The sequence below is a fragment of the Artemia sp. Qi Xiang Cuo genome, chromosome 2 (genome assembly GCF_049724085.1).
Source record: "Artemia sp. Qi Xiang Cuo chromosome 2, ASM4972408v1, whole genome shotgun sequence".
Taxonomy (NCBI): Eukaryota; Metazoa; Arthropoda; class Branchiopoda; order Anostraca; family Artemiidae; genus Artemia; species Artemia sp. Qi Xiang Cuo.
In genome coordinates this window covers 46,332,511-46,355,364 of record NC_142795.1, presented here as the reverse complement: position 1 = coordinate 46,355,364, position 22,854 = coordinate 46,332,511, and the positions used below count along the sequence as shown (strand labels likewise).

Sequence of the window (22,854 nt, the reverse complement as noted above, 5' to 3'; positions counted from 1 at the left end):
TGCTAACGATACCCTTCATAACCCTCGAACAACTCCCCTTTTGCCTAGTCTACATTCACCCCTTCTACCCCACCTCCCACGTTCTGGTTCAACAAAAATCCCCCTTCACGCCCCCATAAGGGTTTGGGCAGATAGATATAGAATAACTTTTAGCCCGTACATAGTTGACATTTTCAACCCCTGACTCCCCACGGCCGCCCCCCCCCCCCCCGTCACTCACTCTTTACCTCATAGTTATTAATTTTAATGCCCATTTTGAAAATTTGGAGGTTTTATATTTATGCTTGTTAGTCACCAACTAACTTATGTTTTTGTTTTAATTCTACTTTATCCCCTTGTTAATTTTACGAGTTTTTTTTGTTTTTTTTTGGGCATTTTTGCTGACTTGACATTGGCCTTTTAATTTTATGAGTTTACTTTGTACTTTGTTTTTAACGTTTTTACGTATTTGACATTGGCCCTTTTATAATTTTCTGTTGTTGTTTGATTGTTTGTTTTTGTTGTTCTTTTTTCGCTGTATTTGACGCTAAAGTGCGAATTCGGCCCTTTTGGACTTGTGATAGGCATTTTTCAGCAATAAATCTTATCTTATCTTAACTGAAATTAATGATAAATATATAATGGCACAAAATATAAAAAATTAAAAATAAAATATCTACAAAAAAAAAAACAGAAAAAAGCCTTTTCTCGAACCTTTAACACTACCAAATTCCTGAAAAGAAATGATTTTTAATACGGGTTTTAAGTTGCGGCACACTTTCAGCTTGACGAACAGAATCTGGGAACGAATTCCAAACTGACGGGCCCATGTGTCTGGTCACTTGACTCGCTCTCGTTGTGTTCCGTGGCTCACATGCAAGACTATCCGCAGTCCTAGTCGAATCATCTTGATAAAATGAATTAGGCTTAAAAATATTCATAAGAAAATCGGGTGCAAGACCATTCAGACACTGAAATACAATTACTCCAATTTGATAATCCCTTATTTCACCAACCTTTAAAAGTTTAAGCTTTCTAAAAAGTGATTCAGTGCTATCAATACCACGATCATACCTTCTAATCAACCTTATAGCCTTATTCTGCAGAACTTGAACTCTTCTAAAATTGCAGCTAAAATTACTCGCCCAAATCAAACAACCATAATTTATATAAGGCGCTGTTAATCAAAAATACAATGAAAGCAGAATTTTCAAAGGTAAAAAATTTTGAAAACGGTTCAGAACTCTAAGGCCTCGAGCCAGCTTGCATGCTATGATGTCGCAGTGTTTTCTACAACTCAAGTTTGGATCGAGGATGAATCCCAGATATCGGGTCTCTTCGACCTGTGAGAGCGGTAGGCCATTGTAAATAATGACACCAGGGAGAGTGGGAGCAGATCCAATCCTCGTAAACATCGTAAAATTAGTTTTTGATGCATTGACGCTAAGTAGGTTAGCACAAACAAATTCATGTAGGCCATCAAGCGCCTTATTCGCCTTGAACAAGAGCTCTTGCAGCGACTTTGCTGCAACTACTAAAGCCATGTCGTCAGTAAACGAAGTAACTGAAGCTCTGGAACTGTAGAAACTCATTCGATCTACCAATGTCAGGTCCAGGAGAAAACCAAAAAATGGGCCCCATGGAACACCGCACTTCATGAAAAATAGCTAAAATCATTTATTTCTAAAAGTCACTCATAGCTTCCTTTCAGTTAAATACGATCTAATCCAATTTAAAACACTACCCTTTACGCCTGAAAAACACAGCCTTTCAAATAAAATCTTAAAATCAACAATGTCGAAAGCCTTTCTAAAATCAATTAAATCGCCCATGCACTGCTGGCCATTCTCAAGTGCTGAGTTAATATTTTCCAGAAGATGCTGGACTGCCTGCGTCGTCGAATGTCCAGCCAAATTGACCATCGTGTAAAACACCAATTTTCATCAGATACTCGTAAAGCCGGTGATGAACAATCTTTTCATAAATTTTTGAATAAATCGGGAGAATTGATATTGGTTTCCAATTAGATATGTCAGTTCTGACTCCACCTTTGTGCAACGGTACAACTTTAGCTATTTCCAGCGCACTCGGAAACATCCCCTTGTCCATAGAAATATTGATAAGGTATACGAGGACAGGAAGCAAATAAACCAGAACCGACTTGAGCGTTCTAAGGCTCATTCCATCAACTCCTGCACGGTTTGACTTAATCATGCTAACAATTTTGCATACCTCCTCTTCAGCACAAGGCTGGAAATTCATTTCGAAACCTCTTCCTCGCTCATCCACAAAACTACTTGATTCGAAAACATGGGATTTCCTTGCTTTTTCTTGAATCTTGCAGCCAATTTCAGAGAAATATTGTCCAAATGCGTTGCAGATTTTCTCAGTTTCTTCCAAGGTCCTATTATTTAGCACAATTTTTGGCTCCGATGGCTTCATAGGACTTTTTAGAAGATCATTCACAACTTGCCATGTTGCTTTGGGGTTACCTTTACTTTCTTCAAATACATTGGCAAAATATACTTTCTTTTTTTGCCTTCTTAGGGCATTTGCCCTATTCCTTAGCTCTTTATACATCTCATGGAGCTCATTATTCTGCGGATGATTCAGATGCTCCTCACACGCCTGATTTTTCATATTAAACATATTAAGCAGCTCATCATCACACCATGGTTTTCTCGGTTTATTCTTTCTGTGGTTTGTTTCTTTAAGCGGACACGTGCTATCATAAATATTCGACACTATTTGGTTAAACTTTTCAAATGCTTCCGACGGATGATCTTCATTCAGTACTGTTTCCCAGTTAATAACACTAATTTGTTCTTCAATTTTTTTCAGATTAACTGGCTTCAGTTCACGCATTGGTATTTTATTCTTTCTGTTATTTTTCTTCACTTCAGAATTCAAATGCAATACAACCGGAAGATGGTCCGAGGCTGGGCTTATAACAACAGAGCAGCACGCGTTACTTAGTATCGCTGAAGACACAAACACATTATCGATGAGCGTTTCCGAATGATCCGTGATTCTCGTTGGAATGCTCACGGTGGGGTATAAATCATTTGACATCATCAGGCTCAAAAAATCCAAATTTGGTCCACGCATATTTAACAAATCAAAATTATGTCTCCCATACATATAAACTCTTGACTAGATCTATTTACCTTTGCAGCAAGACATTCAAATCCTTCAGCAAACTCTTCAAATGATGCACTTGGTGGCTTATATACAACAGTAAAAATACAAGCTCGATTTTCAAAGTGAATTTCTATACTAAAGGTTTCTATCTTACCCTCCTTCCAAATTTCCAAATCCTTTCTAATTTTCCAATTCAAATCCTGTCGGACAATGAAAGCCAGGCCTCCGGGTCCCATTGATGCTCGACTTCGAGCTATCAGTTCATAACCTGGAAAGTTAAAGGACGAGAGAAGGGTATCATGACCCAAAAATGTTTCACATAATGCCATTATATGTAAATTATTAGATCGGGAAATAAAATCAAAAATCTCATGGTAAGAAGACGTTAAATGACAATTACATGTATATGAATGAAATCCAGACCGGTCTAACTCCTCCAAAGCTGATACCTGGCGATATTTACTATCAAGAGATGGACGAAAACTAATTTGCGACCCATCATTTCCAATGTCTGTCAACAAAATAATCATCAACATTAAATGGATTATTTTGCAAATCACTCAATCTTCCACATAAACTACTACTCATATCAACTTATGCAAAAAAGAATCCTATAATTCATCCCTTTTCCGCGCTCAAACGGGACGATATTTATACTCATAAGAAATAAAAAATAACCAACAAAATAAAAATATAAAGAAAGACCAATATAGAAAATCTTAACGAGATAAACACTACCAAACTACTCATAAACAACAAACTAAACGCAATCTGAAAGCGAGTTTATTCAACGAGCAGCTCACTCACCCGGAAGCATTGCGAGAACCCGGCCACGATCTGATCATACATTTTTCACGCCAAACTTATTTTTCGTGGCACTCAGGATATTGCGTCGATACTTGGTTAGAGACTCAGACAAGAATATTTTCGAACCAGCCAATTTTGATTTACTTGCAAACACCTTACGCGCCGTCTCACAGGTGGAAAATCTCACTACCACTGGTGCAACTTTATCGTTTGCCGACCTGGAACATAAATTATTCAATACATGAAAGGGGCTGTCCCCTCCTCAACGCCTGGCTCTTTACGCTAAAGTTTGACTTTCTCACAACTCTATTTTTTTTAAAACAATGAAAAACTTTAGCGTAAAGAGCGAGGCGTTGAGGAGGGGACATCCCCTTTCATATACGGAATAATTTCTGTTCGTTTTAAGTTTTAACGTTGTTCCTGAGAATATTTGGCTTATTTTTGAAAAAAGGGGGAAAGACCCCCTAAAAGTTATAGAACCTTAATGAAAATCACACCATCATATTCAGCGTATCATAGAACCCTACTGTAGAGGTTTCAAGCTCTTATCTACAAATATGTGGAATTTTGTATTTTTTGCAAGAAGAAAGATCACGGACGCGTGTTTATTTGTTTTTTTTTTGTTTTTTTTTTCCCCAGTGGTGATCGTATCGACCCAGTGGTCCTAGAATATCGTGGGAGGGCTCATTTGTACAAAAATTTCAAGTTCTATTGCCCTTTTTAAGTGACCAAAAAAAATGGAGGGCAACTAGGCCCCCTCACATGTCCCTTGTTTTCCCAAAGTCACCCGATCAAAATTTTGAGATAGCCATTTTGTTCAGCATGCTCGAAAATATTATAACTATGTCTTTTAGGATGACTTAATCCCTCGAAGCCCCCAGGGGGAGGGCTGAAAGTTATGAACTTTACCCAATGTTAACATATAGTATTGGTTATTGGGAAGTATAGAGAAGTTTTCAGGGGGAATTTTTTATGGTAGTGGGGGGGGGGGGTGGGTCGGGAGTTATATGGAAGGATATTTTCATGAAGGAAGTTTTCATGGGGGAAGGGACATTGCTATGAAGGGGGTGCCGGATTTCCCATCATTATTTAAAAAAAAATCAGAAATTAAATATAAAAAAACAAGTTTTTCAACTGTAAGTAAGGAGCAACATCAAAACTTAAAACGAACAAAAAATATTAGTTATATGATTGGGTTCACCTTCTAGTCAATGCCTCGCTCTTTAAGCCAAAGATTTTTTAGTACTTTCATAAGAGCTATTTATTCTAATGAACGACCTTTGTGATTAAGGGGTCATTTTAAAAGAATTGGAACAAAATTTTGTTTACTTATTCAATGACGGTGAACCAATGTAAGGAGCGACATTTAAAACTTAAAACGAACAAAAATTATTCCGTATATGAAAGGGGCTGTCCCCTCTCTCAACGCCTTGCTCTTTACGCTAAATGTTTTTATTGTTTTAAAAAATAAAGGTGTGAGACAGAGTCAAACTTTAGCGTAAAGAGCGAAGCGTTGAGGAGGAGACAGCCCCTTTCATATACGGAATAATATCTGTTCGTTTTAAGTTTTAATATCGCTCCTTACTTTCAGTTTAAAAAACTTGTTTTTTCATTTAATAATTAAGAATAAGACGAATTCGATTGTTTAAAATTAGCAAGGGACGTGGGTTTTTAAGTTAACAATGCAATGAATGTAACGGGAGGAACAACTGGCATTGATTGTTACCTGATTATTCAGAATCAACTAAGGCAGAAAGTTTTCGAATTTTTAAATTTTAGTAGACAAGAATAGTTACGAATTTTAGTATTAGTATATCAGTTTTTTAGGATATAATGTAAAACATAGAATAACAGGTAAATTACAAAATATATTATAGTTTATTACATTTTTAATCACAGCAAGTAAGTTCAAACAGGTTCCCAAGAGCCTTTTAGTTAAGAGAGTTAGTTAAGTATAAGAAATGTTAATTTGTTTGGCTTTCGAGAAAAATTTTATCTATTAAAATAAAATTAGTTTAAATAAATAGAAGCCAAGATCTAATAATTAGTAATGATGTAAAATCCTCCAACATTTATGAAAACTCTAAAATTCCATATTGGATCAATCAGGCTGAGCCCTGTTAGCACGAGTCCAGGAGACACCACTGGTTTTTAGATAAACGGATTGTAGCACATTTTGTTATTGGTTTGAGGTTAACATTAGTCTGTTACACTTTAATTTATTCTTTTAATTTTTTTACTTACTTACTTCGAACTTAGATCCTCCTGAACCATCTTTTGAGCATAGGGCATCGACGAAGCCTCGGTAAACGTCCCGTATTAGCACTGTGGTGAGTAAATCCTCCCACTGGGGTTATAGTGATGTATACTGTGTAGATCACGATCGTACGTGCGTCTGAGCGTATTTCTCGGTCTTCCCCTCTGTCGACGCCCACGCAGATGTCATTGTTGAACCTGGTTCGGGATTCTGGACTCCTCCATCCGAAGGAGGTGGCCATGATAGCTCCATCTCTTTTTCTTAATCACTTCAGTAATAAGCGGCTGACCAGGTCTTCTGCAGACCTCGATGTTGCTGACTTTCTGACGCCAACCGATATTCAGAATGCGTTTCAAGCACATATTTTCGAAAGCTGCGAGTCTTTTCTCTGTCCCAACATCTAGTTTCTAGCACCCACTGGCATACAATAGGACGGACAAAACGTTGCTATTAAGAAGTCGCAGCTTTAGTGCAAGCGAGTACTTCTTTGATTTTCATACTGGCTTAAGTTTGTTGAAAGCAGCGTTTGCCATGCCAATTTTTCTCTTGACCTCATTTTGCACCTCTCCTGTGTAATCGACTCAGCTTCCGAGGTACTTAAATTCATGGACTTATTCGACTCTAAGATTTTGGTACAGGAGCTCGACTGGCGAGCCTGATTTTGCCATTGATTTAGTCTTGTCTATTTTAATGGTTAGGCCAACTTTCTCCGCTTTAACGCTCGCTTTTTTACGGGGCTCCTGGAGTCGCTGCTTTGTCCTTTACAGAAGTGCCACATCATCCGCAAAGTCGAGGTCCGAGAAGATTTTATTTCCGACTATTACTCCGAAGCCAGTCGCTTCTCTCAAAACATAGTCCATTTAAATGACAAATAAAAAGGTGATAAAACTCATCCCTGTCGCACTCCTGACGTAATTTTGAAGTAATTGTTTTACTACCTTTGTTTAATGTAATTACTTTGAGAATTCTTTTAATTTAACATCTCACTGGAATACGAGTCTCCTCGAATCTCACTGGAATACAAGATTCCTCACTGGAATCTTCTTGCTATATTAGCTTTGTAATGTTACAAATAAAAAACTCTACATTGAATGCATATAACCCTTTTCTAATTCTATCATTAATCTGGTAAAATATACAAAGACGCAGTAAAGGTCTTTTTTGGTGAACAAATTGTTGATAAATAATGTTTTTCAACAATTGTAATAACAGATTTGTTTATCAATAATTGTTGAAGAAGAACATTTTTCGCAAGATCCCAAATTTTAATTTTTTTGTCGGAAATAAACGGCAATATTTTCAAAACCAATTGAAAATTGTTTAACTATTTTCAATTAAACTTTTGTTTACTCCTGTAATTTTAACTGTTTATAAACCTTTTTACTGTCTGATCAAATTCTCAATATAAGTTTTTCCATAAAACACAACAAGGTTTCTTCACTGCTCTATGGAGGGAAAAGCGATAGGTAATTCAAAAGAAAGTATCTTCTCATGTCTTATTCGAGGCAAGAGATCAAGTTAACAATATGTAGAAAACCTTTATGGTAAACTAATTGGTTTTTTTTCATTCTAAATTACCAACAAAATTGACAAATAACGATTTCAATTGCGGGTTGGGTGGTTTTCATTCACATTGATGATCAACAAAACCATTGTTGGTCACTAGAACACGATTGTTGATCAATATTGTTGCCAGAACAGCCTCGTTTGTAGGTAATAGCTGGAACAAAGTAGCATTCACTCAAGTTTTCCAAACCAGTTTTCCTACCACGTTAATACTCTCCTACAGCAGTGCAAGTCTGACGTAAAAAAAAATGTCATTCCCAAAGCTTCGTTTTTTGTCAACAAACGTGACTATGGTGTGGTTTGGGCATTAATTCTCAATTTTAAAGGATAGAATACATTACCTACTACCTTGAATTCTGTCATGTCACTTTTATACTTCAAATAGATGGCACATAAAACCATTTTTCTCTTTTTTCTAGATATGCAATTGCCCAGTTGGGTATAGTTGCCAATCTTCGGATGGATCATGTTTTCTAAGAATTGAAACAAATTTATTGAGAAACAGAAGCAAGGAAGATTCGGTGGATGGTTATGTTAACGATGGAAATGAAAGCATGCAAGTGGAAGATTTGCCTTGCATAAATGGCAGGTCAGGAGTCAACTGTCAAAATAAATGCCATTGTGGACATAAAGGTCTGTGTAGCACCAATGGTGTCTGCTTATGTCCTCTGGGGAAAACTGGAGATACTTGTTTGAAAAGTAAGTCCAATTCTAAATAAATTCCAAACAAATGAAAAGGTAAAAAAAAACTAAAAATGTCACATAATAGTGTTTTCACACAACTTAAATATTTTTAAACAGGTGATTCATTTTTGTGTTGATGTCAAGTCGACTAAGAAATGTTTGCCACCAACTACAGCAATGTCATAATTTTATTAAATCTTTCTTTTGTGATCAACTTGAAAAAAGTGTTTTTCTAAAAATAATTCTTTAAAAGAGTAAAGAGCGATATTAAAACCGAAAATAATCACAACTAAAGTGATATATTAATCAGTCAGACTGAAAATGAAGAGAAATTTCTTTGAATGAATAAATGAAAATCTTAACTGAACAGAAATAAATAAAAAAAAATACCATGTCCAGCTTAAATAAGAAATATATTACTATCAATCAATAGATAGACAGAAATTAAAATGAATGATCCGGTAAATATTAAAACGAACAGACATTACCAAAAAAGAAGCATTACATATCATAATCCTCATGAAGCTTTGCAAATACGAACTACCAAAAATCCAAAAATAAAAGTAGGTTTGCCATATCCTCAAATCCTTTAAAACGCTGTTGTTATTCACACTCTTCTTTTTTTTAAAAACACCAGCAATAATAGGCAATCCCAAATTCAAGGCTGTTCAAGGTTATAGGAAACAAAATTTCCATAAATAAATTCATTTGTGACTTTCAATCTAATTTCAATATTAAAAACGACACTTTTTAATTTCATCGCTTTTTTTATTCTATCTCACTGAAATAAATCAAATTGAGATGAAAAAAATAGGAATGACTATTGGTGATTTTTGAAGCGATCTGTTTAATTAGTTTAAGCTATATTTTGAATTGGCGAATCAATAAACCATTTTCGGATTGATTTTCTGTATATTTGAAAAGACTGTATTGAAAAGAAGCAAGTATTGACGGAATCTACTTAACATCAGACTGTTAAAACTAGATTGATTATTTAAAATATCAAGAAAGATTTTTAGAAACAGTTTTATAAAAATAATTCATGCGGGGTAATACCTTAAGTAATTGTTTGTAAATTAGGTTTTTCTTGGCCCATAGACTTACGGCATTAAGCCTCAAACTAATCAGGAACAAAAAGAGGTGCCTCTGATACTTGTAAAATGTATTTTTTACAATTTGCAACTTTTAACTACCCCAGCATGTTTTATTTGTATTTATTTGTGGTTCAGGGACTGTGAATGACTTTTGACCCTAGGCCTATATTGATAGAGCCCTCGGGGGGGGGGGGGATTGGGACAGGAAAATTTTCCCTAATATTGACGATACAAAAAATATACATTTTAGGTAATAATATTTTATTTTCTGAGGGGGGGGGATCTTGAAGCCATTTTTTATAACAAACTTCCTTTTTTGTACAGCTATGGCTCATTACAATATAATTTTAAATTGACACTTTGCTTCTAGCTTGTCCAGAGGGAACATACGGACCAAACTGCATCCAGAAATGCAAATGCCAGAACAGTGCCGTTTGTGACCCAAAAATAGGGTTCTGTCACTGTAAGCCTGGTTTCTACGGACCAACTTGTGAATTCCGTGAGTTATTTGTCATATAATTTCAACTCTAGCTGGATTATCTTTATAGTTTTATAAGAAATGTCTTATGTCCAAAAGAATTTTTCAATGTTTTATACGAAACTTGATTAAGGTATTTTATTTTTTAGTTGGCACGTCAGTTTTGAAAAGGTCGATTTATGACTACGTTTCCCTTTTTGTTTCTATTTGAGCAAAAATCAATAAAAATGTTGATTTCCAAAAAAAATCTATTGTTTTTACTGAATAAAACAGTATTTCCGTGTGAAATCTTACTCAGAGTGTCATAAGAATTATAAATCATAGAAGAGGTAATTTAACAGCATGTAAAAAGGCCGTTTAACCGCTAGAACCATTTGATGAGCTAAAAATCACTTGGAAAATGCTTACGAAAGTATAAAATCAGGCACTATTAAATTTTAAATTTTTGACTTGGGACTCTTAGCTAAGAAGTGTCATATTGAAATTTTATTTTAAGAGTATTGTAGAAGGGAAGTTAGAAGATATAGCCTACTTATACTAATAAATCTTCTCGAATATCATAGCTCTGCCAATCTTCTGAAAAACAGTCATGGTTAAAATTTAAATGTTCTTTAGGTGCAGATGTTGGATTCGAATGCTTCTTGTATTTTTAGCCTATTTTCCACTCTACAATCCCTTATATATCTTTCCTGAATAGGGTTTTCATTTAATATACTAGAGTCGAATGATAATTTTTTGACCTGAAAAGAAGAATTAAAAATAATGACACAAATTGAATTTGTTTCTTTGAAGAATTAAACAAAAAAACAAGTTTTTTCCAACTGAAAGTAAGGAGCAACATTAACAATTAAAACGAACAGAAATTATTACGTATATAAAGGGGGTTGCCCCCTCCTCAGCACCTTGCTCTTTACGCTAAAGTTTTTATTACTTTTAAAAAAGCGTCTTATTGTTCTAATTCAACGGCCCTTGTGTTTCAGGAGTCATTATGAAAGAATTGGGACCAAATTAAAACTTTAGCATAAAGAGCGAGGTGTCGAGGAGGGGGCAACCCCCTTTATATACTTAATAACTTCTGTTCGTTTTAAGTTTTAATGTTCCTCCTTACTTTTAGTTGAAAAAACTTGCTTTTTAATTTAATTTCTGATTGTTTTTTAAATAATGCCAGGAAACCTGGTCCCACCTCCACGAAGAAACCCCCTCCCCACGGAAATGTCCTCTAGACAATTCAATCCCGGTGAAAGTTTGCCCCGAACAATTACTCTTAACCACTCTGCACGTAAAATTGAGACAGAAAAGAGAAAGCAAGACATATAAACAGAGTTTTGTATAAGAATTCTGACAAATTCCCCCAGCGTATAATTTCCGCTGACAAGTTCACTCCCTGGAAACTTCCCTCCCCATGGATCCCCTCGTGGACCCAGCAGAAGGTTCCTTCCAACCGAAAATGTATACCTACATCCCAATAACAAATACTATGCGTAAACAATGGGCAAATTTTAGAATTTAAAGACCTTTCCGCTGGGGATGTGGGGGGTCATGTTATACCCAAAGGCATAGTTATTGGGCCTTTCAACTATGATGAACAAATAGGCAGTCTCAAAATTTTGATCGGACGATTTTGGGAAGGAAGGGGCGGGGAGGGGGCCTAGTTGTCCTCCAATTTTTGGTCACTTAAAAAGAGCACTAGAACTTTTAATTTCCGTTTGAATAAGCCCTCTCCCAATATACTAGGACCACTGGGTCAATACGATCACTCCTGGAAAAAAAAACAATAAATAAACACGCATCCGGGATCTTTCTTCTGGCAAACATTTTGAAGATAGGAGCTTGAAACCTATACAGAAGGGTTCTCTAAAACGCTGAATATGATGGTGTGATTTTCATTGATATCACTTAACTTTTAGGGGCTGTTTCTCCCTCTTTTCAAAAATCAGGAAAACTTCTCAGGCTCGTAACCTTTGATGAGTAAGACTAAACTTAATTAAATTTATGTATTTGAAATCAACATAAAAAACTAATTCTTTTGATTTATCTATTGGCTTAAAATTTCCGTTTAAAAAAAAAGTCGGTTACTATTGAGCCGGTTCATTCCTTACTTATAGTTCGTTACCACGAACTGTTTGATATTATCAATCGATATAAACAATACGATTTAAACTATCATCAGTTGTCCAGCTTTCATTCATGCACATAAAATTCAATCCAATTTACCTAAAATGCTTCGCACCTCATTATTGTTTCTTCCTTTCTGTTGGTTAGGATATAAAATGGTGAATTCATAGGCCTCATTCGCAGCAGAGTGTCTCAAAAAGGTTTTTTGGGCTAAACTTTTAGGAACAATCATTGTTCCAACATCACGGAGGTTGATCAGTAACTCTGTAACTCTGCAATTATCCTGACCATAATTTTATCGACTTCAAAATTTGTGTTAGAGTTGGTTGGACTTTTTTATTGACGAGAAATCAATCTCAACAATTTGTACCATTTCTTATTAGCGAGCTTTGTGGAATTTCTTGGCAATTGAATAAAACTAACACGTTGATTTCTAATGAAATCAAACTTGACTTACTTGACCTAAGGCTCCTGTCGCATGATATGTGGCTTAGAGAGTCTAACAACTTTTCCCCCCGGGGGAACACATCTGCTGCTATGAGGGGGACCTCTTCAGGAGCAAAGTCGGTCATGTTGAGAGACTTCCGTAGGTTGTATTTCCGCCTGGCTAAGGTCTACCCCTCGTGCGCGACTAACCATGGGGAATGAAGTCAAAGTCATATGTGATTCTAGCAGGGGCTATCAGTGACATCCGAAGGAGGTGCCCATACCATCTGATAGTTTGCTGGGCAATTTGAGTTGAGAATAGAACTTGGTGAGTAAGGGCAAAAAGCCTTTCATTACTCACAAAATCATCCCACTAATCAATTCGACAGAGTTGTTTCGACTAGCAGGGGTCTATCGTGCTCAGGATGATGGATTTGAGGGGCCTTGCCTCAGCCTGGACTGAGCCTGGACTGCCTCAGCCTTGACTAGAGCAGCACTGATCTTACGATGGGTTATATATGCGCATCTTAGTGCACCTAGATATATGGGGCGATCTCCGAATGGCACTGAGTCTTCGAACGACAGAAGAATCTTTTGCAATAAGGCTGCTCAGTTCCATGTCCACGGAGCATCATTCAAAGTCACGGAGCCAAGATAGGTGAATTTAGTAACAACTTCAACGTGGGTTCCAGAAACTGTAATGAATTCCGTGGGCCTAACAGGGCCGGGTGGTTTGACTGGCATTATTTTTGTTTTTTGCCAATTTATTTTTAGGCCAACTTCTGTAGCTTTTTACAGTAGGACATTCAGAGTATCTATCAGCTGTTGCATGCAGTCGGTAACAAGTGCAAGGTCGTCTGTAAAGTGGACTTCGGTCAGGACTCGATCTCCAAACTGCAGGCCAAATGACAATCGATCGGCTGTGCGAGTTATTACGTAGTCTATGACACAATTAAACAATTCTAGGGCGACAGAACACCCATGTCACACACCGATTTTAATGGTAAATGACGTGCTGTGCTTACCATTCACGTGGACAGAGCTCTCGGTTTCCTCATACAGCTTTTCAAGGAGCAGACAATATAGTAGATTATAAACCATAGAGATTTACGGTTGACCGAATCGAAGGCAGCCTTGAAGTCCACAAAGGCTATGTAAGCTTTTTCACGGAATTCTTTTGTCTTTTCCACCAACTGCTGCTTTGTATGCAAATCTGTTCAATGGTAGACCTCTCGAGCCTATACCCAGCCTCTTGAATTTACTTATTTATTTGAAACAAAATTATACCGCGGTCAAGCAGATTCATTGCAAGGAGCTTTCCAGGTACTTAGAGTAGAGTATTCCCTCTGTAGTTTGAGCATGTGCTTTTGCTACTTTTCTTTTTCTACAGAGCTAGGATGATGCCCGCACGTCAGTCTTTAGGTGCCCATTCTGTGTACCACGCTAGAGAGATGAGCATCTAGAGAAAAAGCAGCATAGCTGGCCTTGCGTTCTTCAGGAGCTGTGCTGATATTCCACATAATCCTTTAGCCCTGTTGTTCTTCAAACGCTTTTTTGCTGACTGTTTTTCTGCCCAGCATTTAGGAGATTGGAGAAGTGGTCCCTCCATCCATTTAACTCAGCAGTTTCTTCATTGAGCTGATGACCATCTACAGACACAAGTGGTCTAAATGAAGGAGCATACTCCCCTGGATGACCACGGAGATATTTGTAAAGGCTCCCGACATCATTTTTCGTGTGAGCTTCCTTCAGATTGTTTTTTTTCTTTCTAGAAATAGTTTCTTATCTCTCTGAGTCAGCCTGTTGCAGACACCTTTGAGACTTCTGTAGGTCGGCGTGTCACCAAGCATCCTGGCCTGACGTCTCTGGTCTATGATTTCGCGTGTGTCAACTGGGATCCATGGTTTCGTCGCACACTTTTTCGTCCAACAGCTGAAGTTGCTGATTCAAGGACATTATTTTTAAACGAACGCCATGCCTCCTCTAAGTCCACAAATATTGAAATTGCACTAAAACGATTTGAAGCATCAATAGTATATCTTAAGGAGGCGACTTCAGGTTTGCGGAGACGTGGCACATCGATGTTTGGTGGTCTAGGCTCTGAGCGCTGAGTTCTGAGCCGTAAACGAATGTTTGCGACTAATTGGTGATTATCAGTATTGCCGATTTACGTTTTAATTGTTTTTCTTTAATTTATTATATCTCAGCCCGTTTACTATATCTGAAAAAAATCAATTTACTTCTAATTAGTGTTTTTATGGATCAATTAAGGAAGTGTTTTTGACTGGAGCACTTTTTGAGTTTTGTTTTTTAAGCTGAAAAAATTTAAGAGAAAATTTAAGGGAAACTGGAACTTCCTGGGAGGGTGTAAAAAGGGAGGCTTTGAATAGATTAGGATGGAAGAGGAGCGTGGGTAGCTTTGCGTCAGGCGGCTCTGTGCTGCGGTGAGCTGTTAGTGGTAAAAGTAGCAGTGCTGTTTGATTTAGCAGTGATAATTAAAGAATATCAGGAGCCCGGGCCTGCTCAGGCCCGGCACGCAACAGGCTTGTATATATTTTATTCTCTAATTACGAAACAGCATAACCGTCGTATTCTTCTTTGGTTTTAAGTCACGAGGTGTCAAATAAAAATTTTAATTAAATTAAGGAATTATGTCGTGAATTGATTTCCTCCTACCTGTTAATGCATCAAGGAATAATCCATTCTATAGGATTTATTTTCTCTTGCGACTCGTTGTTGTTCCCTTGCTTCTCTTCTTACTGCAGATTTCATTTAAGATTCGATTTGATTATCCCTGTCGCTTATCTTCTGGTCACAGCTTTCCTTGTCCTTTATTTTCATTTGGGATTCGTTGTAGTGCATGTTGTCGCATGTCTTCTTAGCGCATATCGTGATGCGCTTAATTTTCTTAAAACATTATCTCAGAAATTTACTCATGCATTTTGATTTAGCTGTATGGATTCATTCAAAATCATGTGTAATTTCGCATGATGCCAAAATTAATTCTTTGCCAGCTTTTCCCCAGTCGTGATATTTTCCTTTATTTTTGTTAGTATATCATTCAGTAGCAACCAGGAATGTTCCAATGCCTATGCTCTCTGAAATAGCTAAATTGTGCATTGGAACTTCTGAAGTAAATTCAATTCCTCCTTCCTGTCTATCCTTTACAGACGCTAAAATAACACGCTCCTTATTCTATCATAATTTCTGAAATATGAAAATTACACAATAGCATAATTATAGTGTTATTCTTTAGTTTTAAGTTACATTTGCGTTTGAAATTCAGTGTGATTCTTTCTCTTTCTTGGGCCTTGCCTTTTTCTTTAGCTGTTCTGAGTCACTTGTCATCTTGTGTAATTTTGCATGTGTCATATATACACAGAACTAATTCCTCTTTCCTATTTATCCTACAAAGACAAACACACGCTACACTAACGCGTTCCATTATTCCAATGTAATTTTGCTTTGTCTTATAACAGCAGATTTTGTTGTGGGTGTTCTTTTGCAATTCAATATAAATTTTGCTATTTCTTGTTCTATACCTTTTTCTTTTGCTGTTCAGAGTCATTTTTCATATTTTTTTAATGCGTTTTCCATGCGTCATAAATACTAAAAACGATACGACCCCTCTTAGGGGAGGGGGATGTAATTGATGCTATTGAAATATGCTCATAAATACGACGTCACACGTAAAAAAAATCAAAAGGAAGGCTATAAACAAGACTTTTATCAAACTTTTGAGCTACCTATATAATTTTTTCCAGGCCTAAAAATCCCAGGGTGCCAATTTTCAAAAAGAAAATATGGAGCCGTTTTCAAGAAAAGAGTTATACATACATACACATACATAAATACACCGTTGCTCGTTTAAAGAGAGTAAATAATAATGTTCGGGCAGTTTTTAGAACGATATGTAACTCGTACAAATAGGAATGATTTTTAATTACCGTAGTGTTTGTGTATTTTCTTTTTCTTTTATATATAGGATTTTAGCTATGTGTTAGTTCATTTTGCAGTCTGCCCTTAATTTTTTGTTTTTTTTGTGTTTTTTCACTTTTTTTCTGTGAAATCACAAACAACGTATCTACAGAATACGTATCAGAAGACAAATTACGGTTTAATCGCAGAATAACGTATCTACGAGGGAATAACTTCTATAAATATATAGTTAAGAGGGATCGTATGAACCAGGTCCTGGGAAGCCAAATCGTAATAGTTTTAACACGATATGTCTGCATAATTAATATTTTTTGTAGAATTTTTTATTCTTGCAGAATTTTTTGTTCTGTTTTAATCTTTATTATGTTTGCTAAGTTTTCAAAAACATGCTAATCATAGCATAATTTTATAGATTGTCCTGTCGGTCGCTATGGACACCATTGTTTGCAAGAATGTAATTGCAGCCCATTTGGAACAGAGTCCTGTGACGTCACAACTGGAAAGTGTATTTGTAAGTTTGGTTTTGCTGGCACAATGTGTAAAAACGAAGTCTAAAAGAACTGCCAAAGACATTAGTGAAATACTTGTATTTTCTAAGCTTCCCCACTTATAATCTGTTTTTCTGTTTTTGACTTTTCAAATTGATGTTTGTAAGAAAACTATAGCATAATAATTTTAGCTCGATGATCATGTTTATTTCATTAAATGAGTAACGGTACCAGATAATTCTAGTTACATATAATTTTTCTGTATTTGTTGCTATTTTCCATTCTAGTACAGGATTTGGCTCAAGTTTCACTACATATAAATTTTTCAATTTAAATCTGTGACTTTTCTTCGTCGGCATCAGAGTATCTTATATGCAAAATCAGCATCATTGTCTCTTATTCTCGCTTGTCAAGCCAATCGATTGTTTCAATTCTCTTGTGTTTTATTTTCTATCCTTAAGTTTCTCTAAAAAATTTCAAACAATTCGTAGCATAGGCTACAACTGTAAGTAAGGAGCAATGCGGCTCAGTAGTAACCGAAACTCTAAGGAACAGAGTCTCAATGACAATGGATATATCAAAAGAATGAAATTTTGATGCTTATTCAAAATATGGAAAGTTCGTGGAGTTAAATGTTACCCATCGAAAGTTACGAGCCTGAGAAAATTTACCCTATTTTCGAAAAAGGGGCAAAACACCCCTAAATATCAAATAAACTCAATGACCCCACCATTAAACAAGAAATTATAACGTATATGGCGGGGGCAGCCCCCTCCTAAATACCCGCTCATTACACTAAAGTTTTTTTTGTTACTTAAAAAGTTTATTATTCTAATTAAACAGGCCATGTGTTTCAGGAGTAATTCTTAAATAGTTGGAGCAAAAAGTCAAACTTTAGAGTAAAGAGCGACCTTGCGCTCGTTACTCACTCCATGCAACAGCTAATAGACGCTCTGAATACCCTGCAGGAAGAAACTGCAAAAGTTGGGCTTAATGTTAATCGGCAAAAAAATAAAAATAATGGCAACCGAGCCACCAGCCCCAGGTATGCCCCCGGAATCCATTACAGTGTGTGGAGTTCGAGTTGAAGTTGTTACTAACCCTACCTATCTTGGCTCCGTGATTTCGAATGATGGCTCTGTGGACGTAGAACTAGGCAGCCGAATCACGAGTACTTCTTCTGTCGTCCAAAGACTCAATGCCATCTGGAAATCACCTCATATTTCTAGGCGCACGAGGATGCACATATATAACTCACCCGTGAGCTCAGTTCTGCTATACGTGGCTAAGACAAGGCCCCTCAAATCCACCATCATGAGCACGGTAGGGGCCTGCCAGACGAAACAACTCCGTCGAATCGAGGGGCTCCGATGGTATGATTTTGTGAGTAACGAAAGGCTCTTTGTCGTTACTTACCAAGTTCCAATTTCAACCCAAATTGCCCAGCGAACTTTAAGAAGGTTTTGGAATCTCCTACGGATGTCACCGACGTCCCCTGCTAGAATCATATACAACTTTGACCCCTCGTCGCATGGTTGGTTACGCCCAAGGGGTAAAATTCGGACCAGATGGAAGGACAGCCTTCAGAAGTTCCTCAACATCGCTGACATTGTTGCTGCCGAGGTCCCACTCATAGCAGCAAATAGGTCCACCTGGAGGAATAGACTTGCTATGCTCTCTTCGCTACATACCCTAAGGTAGGAGCCTTAAGTCAAAGTAAGTCAAGTCATAGAAATAAACAATTCTAGCCAAGATTCAAATCGGTATTAAGCGGCAAATATATATATATATATATATATATATATATATATATATATATATATATATATATATATATATATATATATATATATATATATATATATATATATATATATATATATATATATATATATATATATATATATATATAAATATATATATATATATATATATATATAATATATATATATATATATATATATATATAAATATATATATATATATATATATATATATATATATATATATATATATATATATATATATATATATATATATATATATATATATATATATATATATATATATATAGTTTGACTTGCTATTTGAATGTTGGAGATACTTTTTCAACATTTTTTGAACCTGACACAAATAGTATTGTTGAATTTAAGTTTATACGTCCTAAAGTTGACCTAAAAAATAAAACTTACTATTATTCCCAAAAAACTATATCTATGCTGTTTCACAACCTGGATATACTTACACTCATTTTTATTTACTTAAACTGTAAGACCGGAAGTAGTAATAGTAGCAGCCCGAAAGTTTCAATTTAATGCCCCCAGTCTTTTTCGATGTATTGCTAAGGTTTCTCATTGGCAACCATACACACATTGCCTTTTGATTTAGTTTTAAGGCAACGTTAACATGTTTTAAAGCACAATTGGCCAATTTTATAATTGCGGAGGGTCAACCTACCCAATATTATTAGAGACATTACTGCTGGACTGTTCTACTATCCTAAACAAAATGGCTCCTCGAAATTTTGATTGTATGAGTTTGGAAAATGAATAAGCTTGGGAGGCGGACTGCTTACCCTCCAATCTCTGTGTACTCTTAAAAAGGGTGTTAGATCTTTTAATCTCAAATCGAATTAGCTCCTTTTTCGTTTAATAAAAACAGTTGTATTAGTTGTAGCATGCACATATTACCTTTTGATCATTTGATATTCCTTTTTCAGAATTATCTGAAAGTTTTAAGTTAATGCTCAAATCTGTTCTTGACATACTCCTTTGAGAATGTGCACGCACAATACTGTCTTTTGATTTATTTCAAATTTCCCCTCAATATTTTAAATGTAGTTCTGTAGTTGTAATACTACTAGTGGAAGCAGTAGTAGTGGTTATAGTTGTAATAGTAGTAGTAGTAGCGTACAGATATTACCTTTTTGGTCAATTGATCATCTCCCTCAAAGTTCCAAATTAATATACTCGGTCATTCCTGAGTTACGCACTTTTGCCTGCCCGTATACATATAACGTGCTTTGATTTAGTTCAACATTAAAAATAATAATAATAATAATTCCCCTCAACCTTCTCTGAAAGGCTCACCCGGCCCTTTGTCTTTTTGGAAAGTAAAGAGCAAACATGCATACCTTTCTCAATAACGTATACTAATTGTAAACACTGGACAAGTTTCCTAACTTACAGCCCTTGGTCTGGGGGCTGTGAGGGGGTTTACATCCCCAAAGGAAGAATAATAGGAAATTCAGCAATGTTGAAGAAATAAGACGCCTTAAAATTTTGATTGGATGTTTTTTTTGGAAAATGATGCTCATGTTAGGGGGGGGGCTGGTTGTCCTCAAGTCACTTTTGACACTTAAAAAGAGTGCTATACCTTCCATTTTCCAATCAAATGAGCCCTATCCAAAGTTTCTACGACCACACATTCCATAAAAACTTTATATGACTTCGTTGCATAACTTACAACCCTTGCCCCCAGGCTATGAGGGGCTAGTTCTACATCGAATGTAGTTTCTTATGATTTTCAGACTATTTTAGATGAAATGGATATCTCAAAATTATCTGTCGGATGCATTTGGGGAAAAGAAGACGTATGGTAGAGCTAGTTGCCCTTCTATCACTTTTTACTTTTAAAAAGGATACTAGGACTTCTGATTTCCAATTGAATGAGCCAAATCCGAAGTTTATATGACCACCCTTTCCATAAAAAAACTTAAATGTTAATAATGGGAAACTAATATAGCTTATAGCCCTTTCTCTGAGGGCCGTGATGGGTTTGTTATCCCCAAATACATTACTAGAACTTTCAAATATGCTTAACAAAATAGCTATCTCAGAATTTAATATTGATTGAATGTGCTTAGGAAAATGATGGGTGAGGGAGGGGTGTCTGGTTTGCCCTCCAACCATTTTCGACTATTAAAAGGGGCACTAGAACTTTTAATTTCCAATCCAATGAGCCCCCTCTAAAGTTTATGTGACCAATCTTTTCATAAATATCTTATATGCCCCCGTGGTATAACATATAACCCTTGCCCTAACGGCTCTGGGGAGGGGGGGGGGGGTTGTAATCTTGAAAGACATAATTACCGGACCTTTTAATTGCGCTGAACAAAATGGCCACCTCTAAATTTTGACTGGATGTAATTGGGGAAATGATGGCCGTAATGATTGGGGAAACTGGAGGGCTGATAGCCCTCCAGTTATTTTCGAAAATTAGAAAGGGCAATAAAAATTGCAATTTGCAATTAAATGAGCCCCCTTTGAAGTTTTAACGACCACTAGTTCTATACGAAATGCCCTGGCCTAAAAAAATGTAACATCTTGTGCCCACATCGCTCTTTACTTAGGCAGCGCAATTGCTCTGCCTTTTATCTTTTGGCTATTTTTTGAACTAATGGCTATCTCAAAACTTCTATCAGATTCATTTCGGAAAAATATGACGTGTGGGAAGAAGGATTGGTGCCCTCCGATCACATTGACTCTTAAGAGGGCACTAGAAACACAAATTTCCAGTCCAGTGAGCTCCCTCTGAAGTTTATACGACCAACCTTTCTATAAAAACTTTATACGCCCCTAGGGCATAACTTACAAACCTTGCCCTGAGAGCTGTGGGGGGGGGGGGGGGAGGTCATCCTCAAGAACATAATTTCAAGACCTTTCAACTACGCTGAACAAAATTATTATCTCAAAACTTTGATTGGATGTGTTTGGGAAAATTATGGGCATAGGGGGACAATTTCCCACGAATTACTTTCGATTATTAAAAAGAGCATTAGCCCTATCTATTTCCAATCGACTGGGCCCCTTTCCATGTTTCTACGACAAATTCTTCTATTCGAAGTGCCCTGATAAAAAAAAAGAAAATAAAGAATAAATAAATAGATAGTGCACTGTGCCTACATCAGTGGCGGATCCAGAGGGGGGCGACGGAGGTGCCCCCTAACGTTGTCTAAAGTAGTGTAATTTACTTAAATAACGCAAGTTTGCATTAATTAAACTTTGTCCTAAGGCAAGTTTATCAGATCAACCTATTTTGCACCCCCTCCCAAAAAAAATCCCGGATCCGCCCCTGGCCTAAATTACATGAGTTTACCTAACCAGAACCGTGACTATCAATGGTACTGCAGGGTGACCTTAAGGACTTTTACTCCTTGAGGGAATTATGGCCTAGTAATTAGTATTGCATTTGCGCATTTTAATTAATAATTACAGCCTTTGCACACACTGGATTTTAATTGCTGGGCAATTCTTCTGGATTTGTTTGTCTGATGTTTTTTTGGGGGTTGAAAAACCTCTTCCTAACTAATTCATCTATTATAGGATACCTCCCAATAGTAATAAAATGTTTGTAGGCATGAATATATATTGAGTCGGAGGCAATAGGCTTCCAATTGCTTGTGGGGAATTTGGTTCTTGTTGAGAGATGGGCATCAACAAGTGTTGAAAAACATGTTGTGACCAAGATAGGACCAGGGTTGCAGAAAACCTCCATTCAAACAGGAAATCCCAGGGACTTTATACTGTCTGAGCCGGTCTAAGTGCTTGACACAGGCTTGAGAAGATTTGTTAGTCGCTTTCCTGTAATAGTTTGGGGCCCATTGCTTTTCCTGATACCATAATGATTTCAATGTTTTAAACAGTATGAAAACTGTACCTTGAAAGTTAAAACGGTGGAAAACAACTTTCGTATTGACGTTTTGACTCACGAATTCAGACCTTTTGAACTGGACTTATTAAGAGTTTCAGAAAGGAATTAATTTATTCAGGAAGGAAAAATGGGCAAGGAGTAGGGGTCCTGATAAATAAGGACGCTGCTAAGTCTTGCATAGGTTGGGAAGGTAATAATAATTGAATACGAGTGGCTCATTTTATGACT

General features: G+C 36.5%; 2 protein-coding genes across 2 annotated transcripts in view; both read left to right on the top strand.

The window, feature by feature from the left end:
- The window catches only part of LOC148955284 (uncharacterized), a 171,410-nt gene extending 154,206 nt beyond the window's left edge, over positions 1 to 17,204 (top strand). The window contains exons 8-10 of the mRNA XM_089106911.1: positions 8,170 to 8,449; positions 9,899 to 10,027; positions 16,899 to 17,204. Coding sequence (XP_088963037.1) covers positions 8,170 to 8,449; positions 9,899 to 10,027; positions 16,899 to 17,041 — 552 coding nt within the window. The 3' untranslated portion in view covers positions 17,042 to 17,204. The remainder of the gene's footprint in view (positions 1 to 8,169; positions 8,450 to 9,898; positions 10,028 to 16,898) is intronic.
- A 790-nt stretch (positions 17,205 to 17,994) lies between these two features.
- Positions 17,995 to 18,675, top strand: LOC148955283 (uncharacterized). The gene has a single exon (XM_089106906.1). The coding sequence runs from the start codon at positions 17,995 to 17,997 to the stop codon at positions 18,673 to 18,675; it is 681 nt and encodes a 226-aa protein (XP_088963032.1).
- The last annotated feature ends 4,179 nt before the right edge of the window (positions 18,676 to 22,854 follow it).

Coding starts and splice junctions, on each gene's coding strand:
- LOC148955283 (XM_089106906.1), top strand. CDS start 17,995: ATGGCAACCGAGCCACCAGCCCCAGGTATGCCCCCGGAATCCATTACA.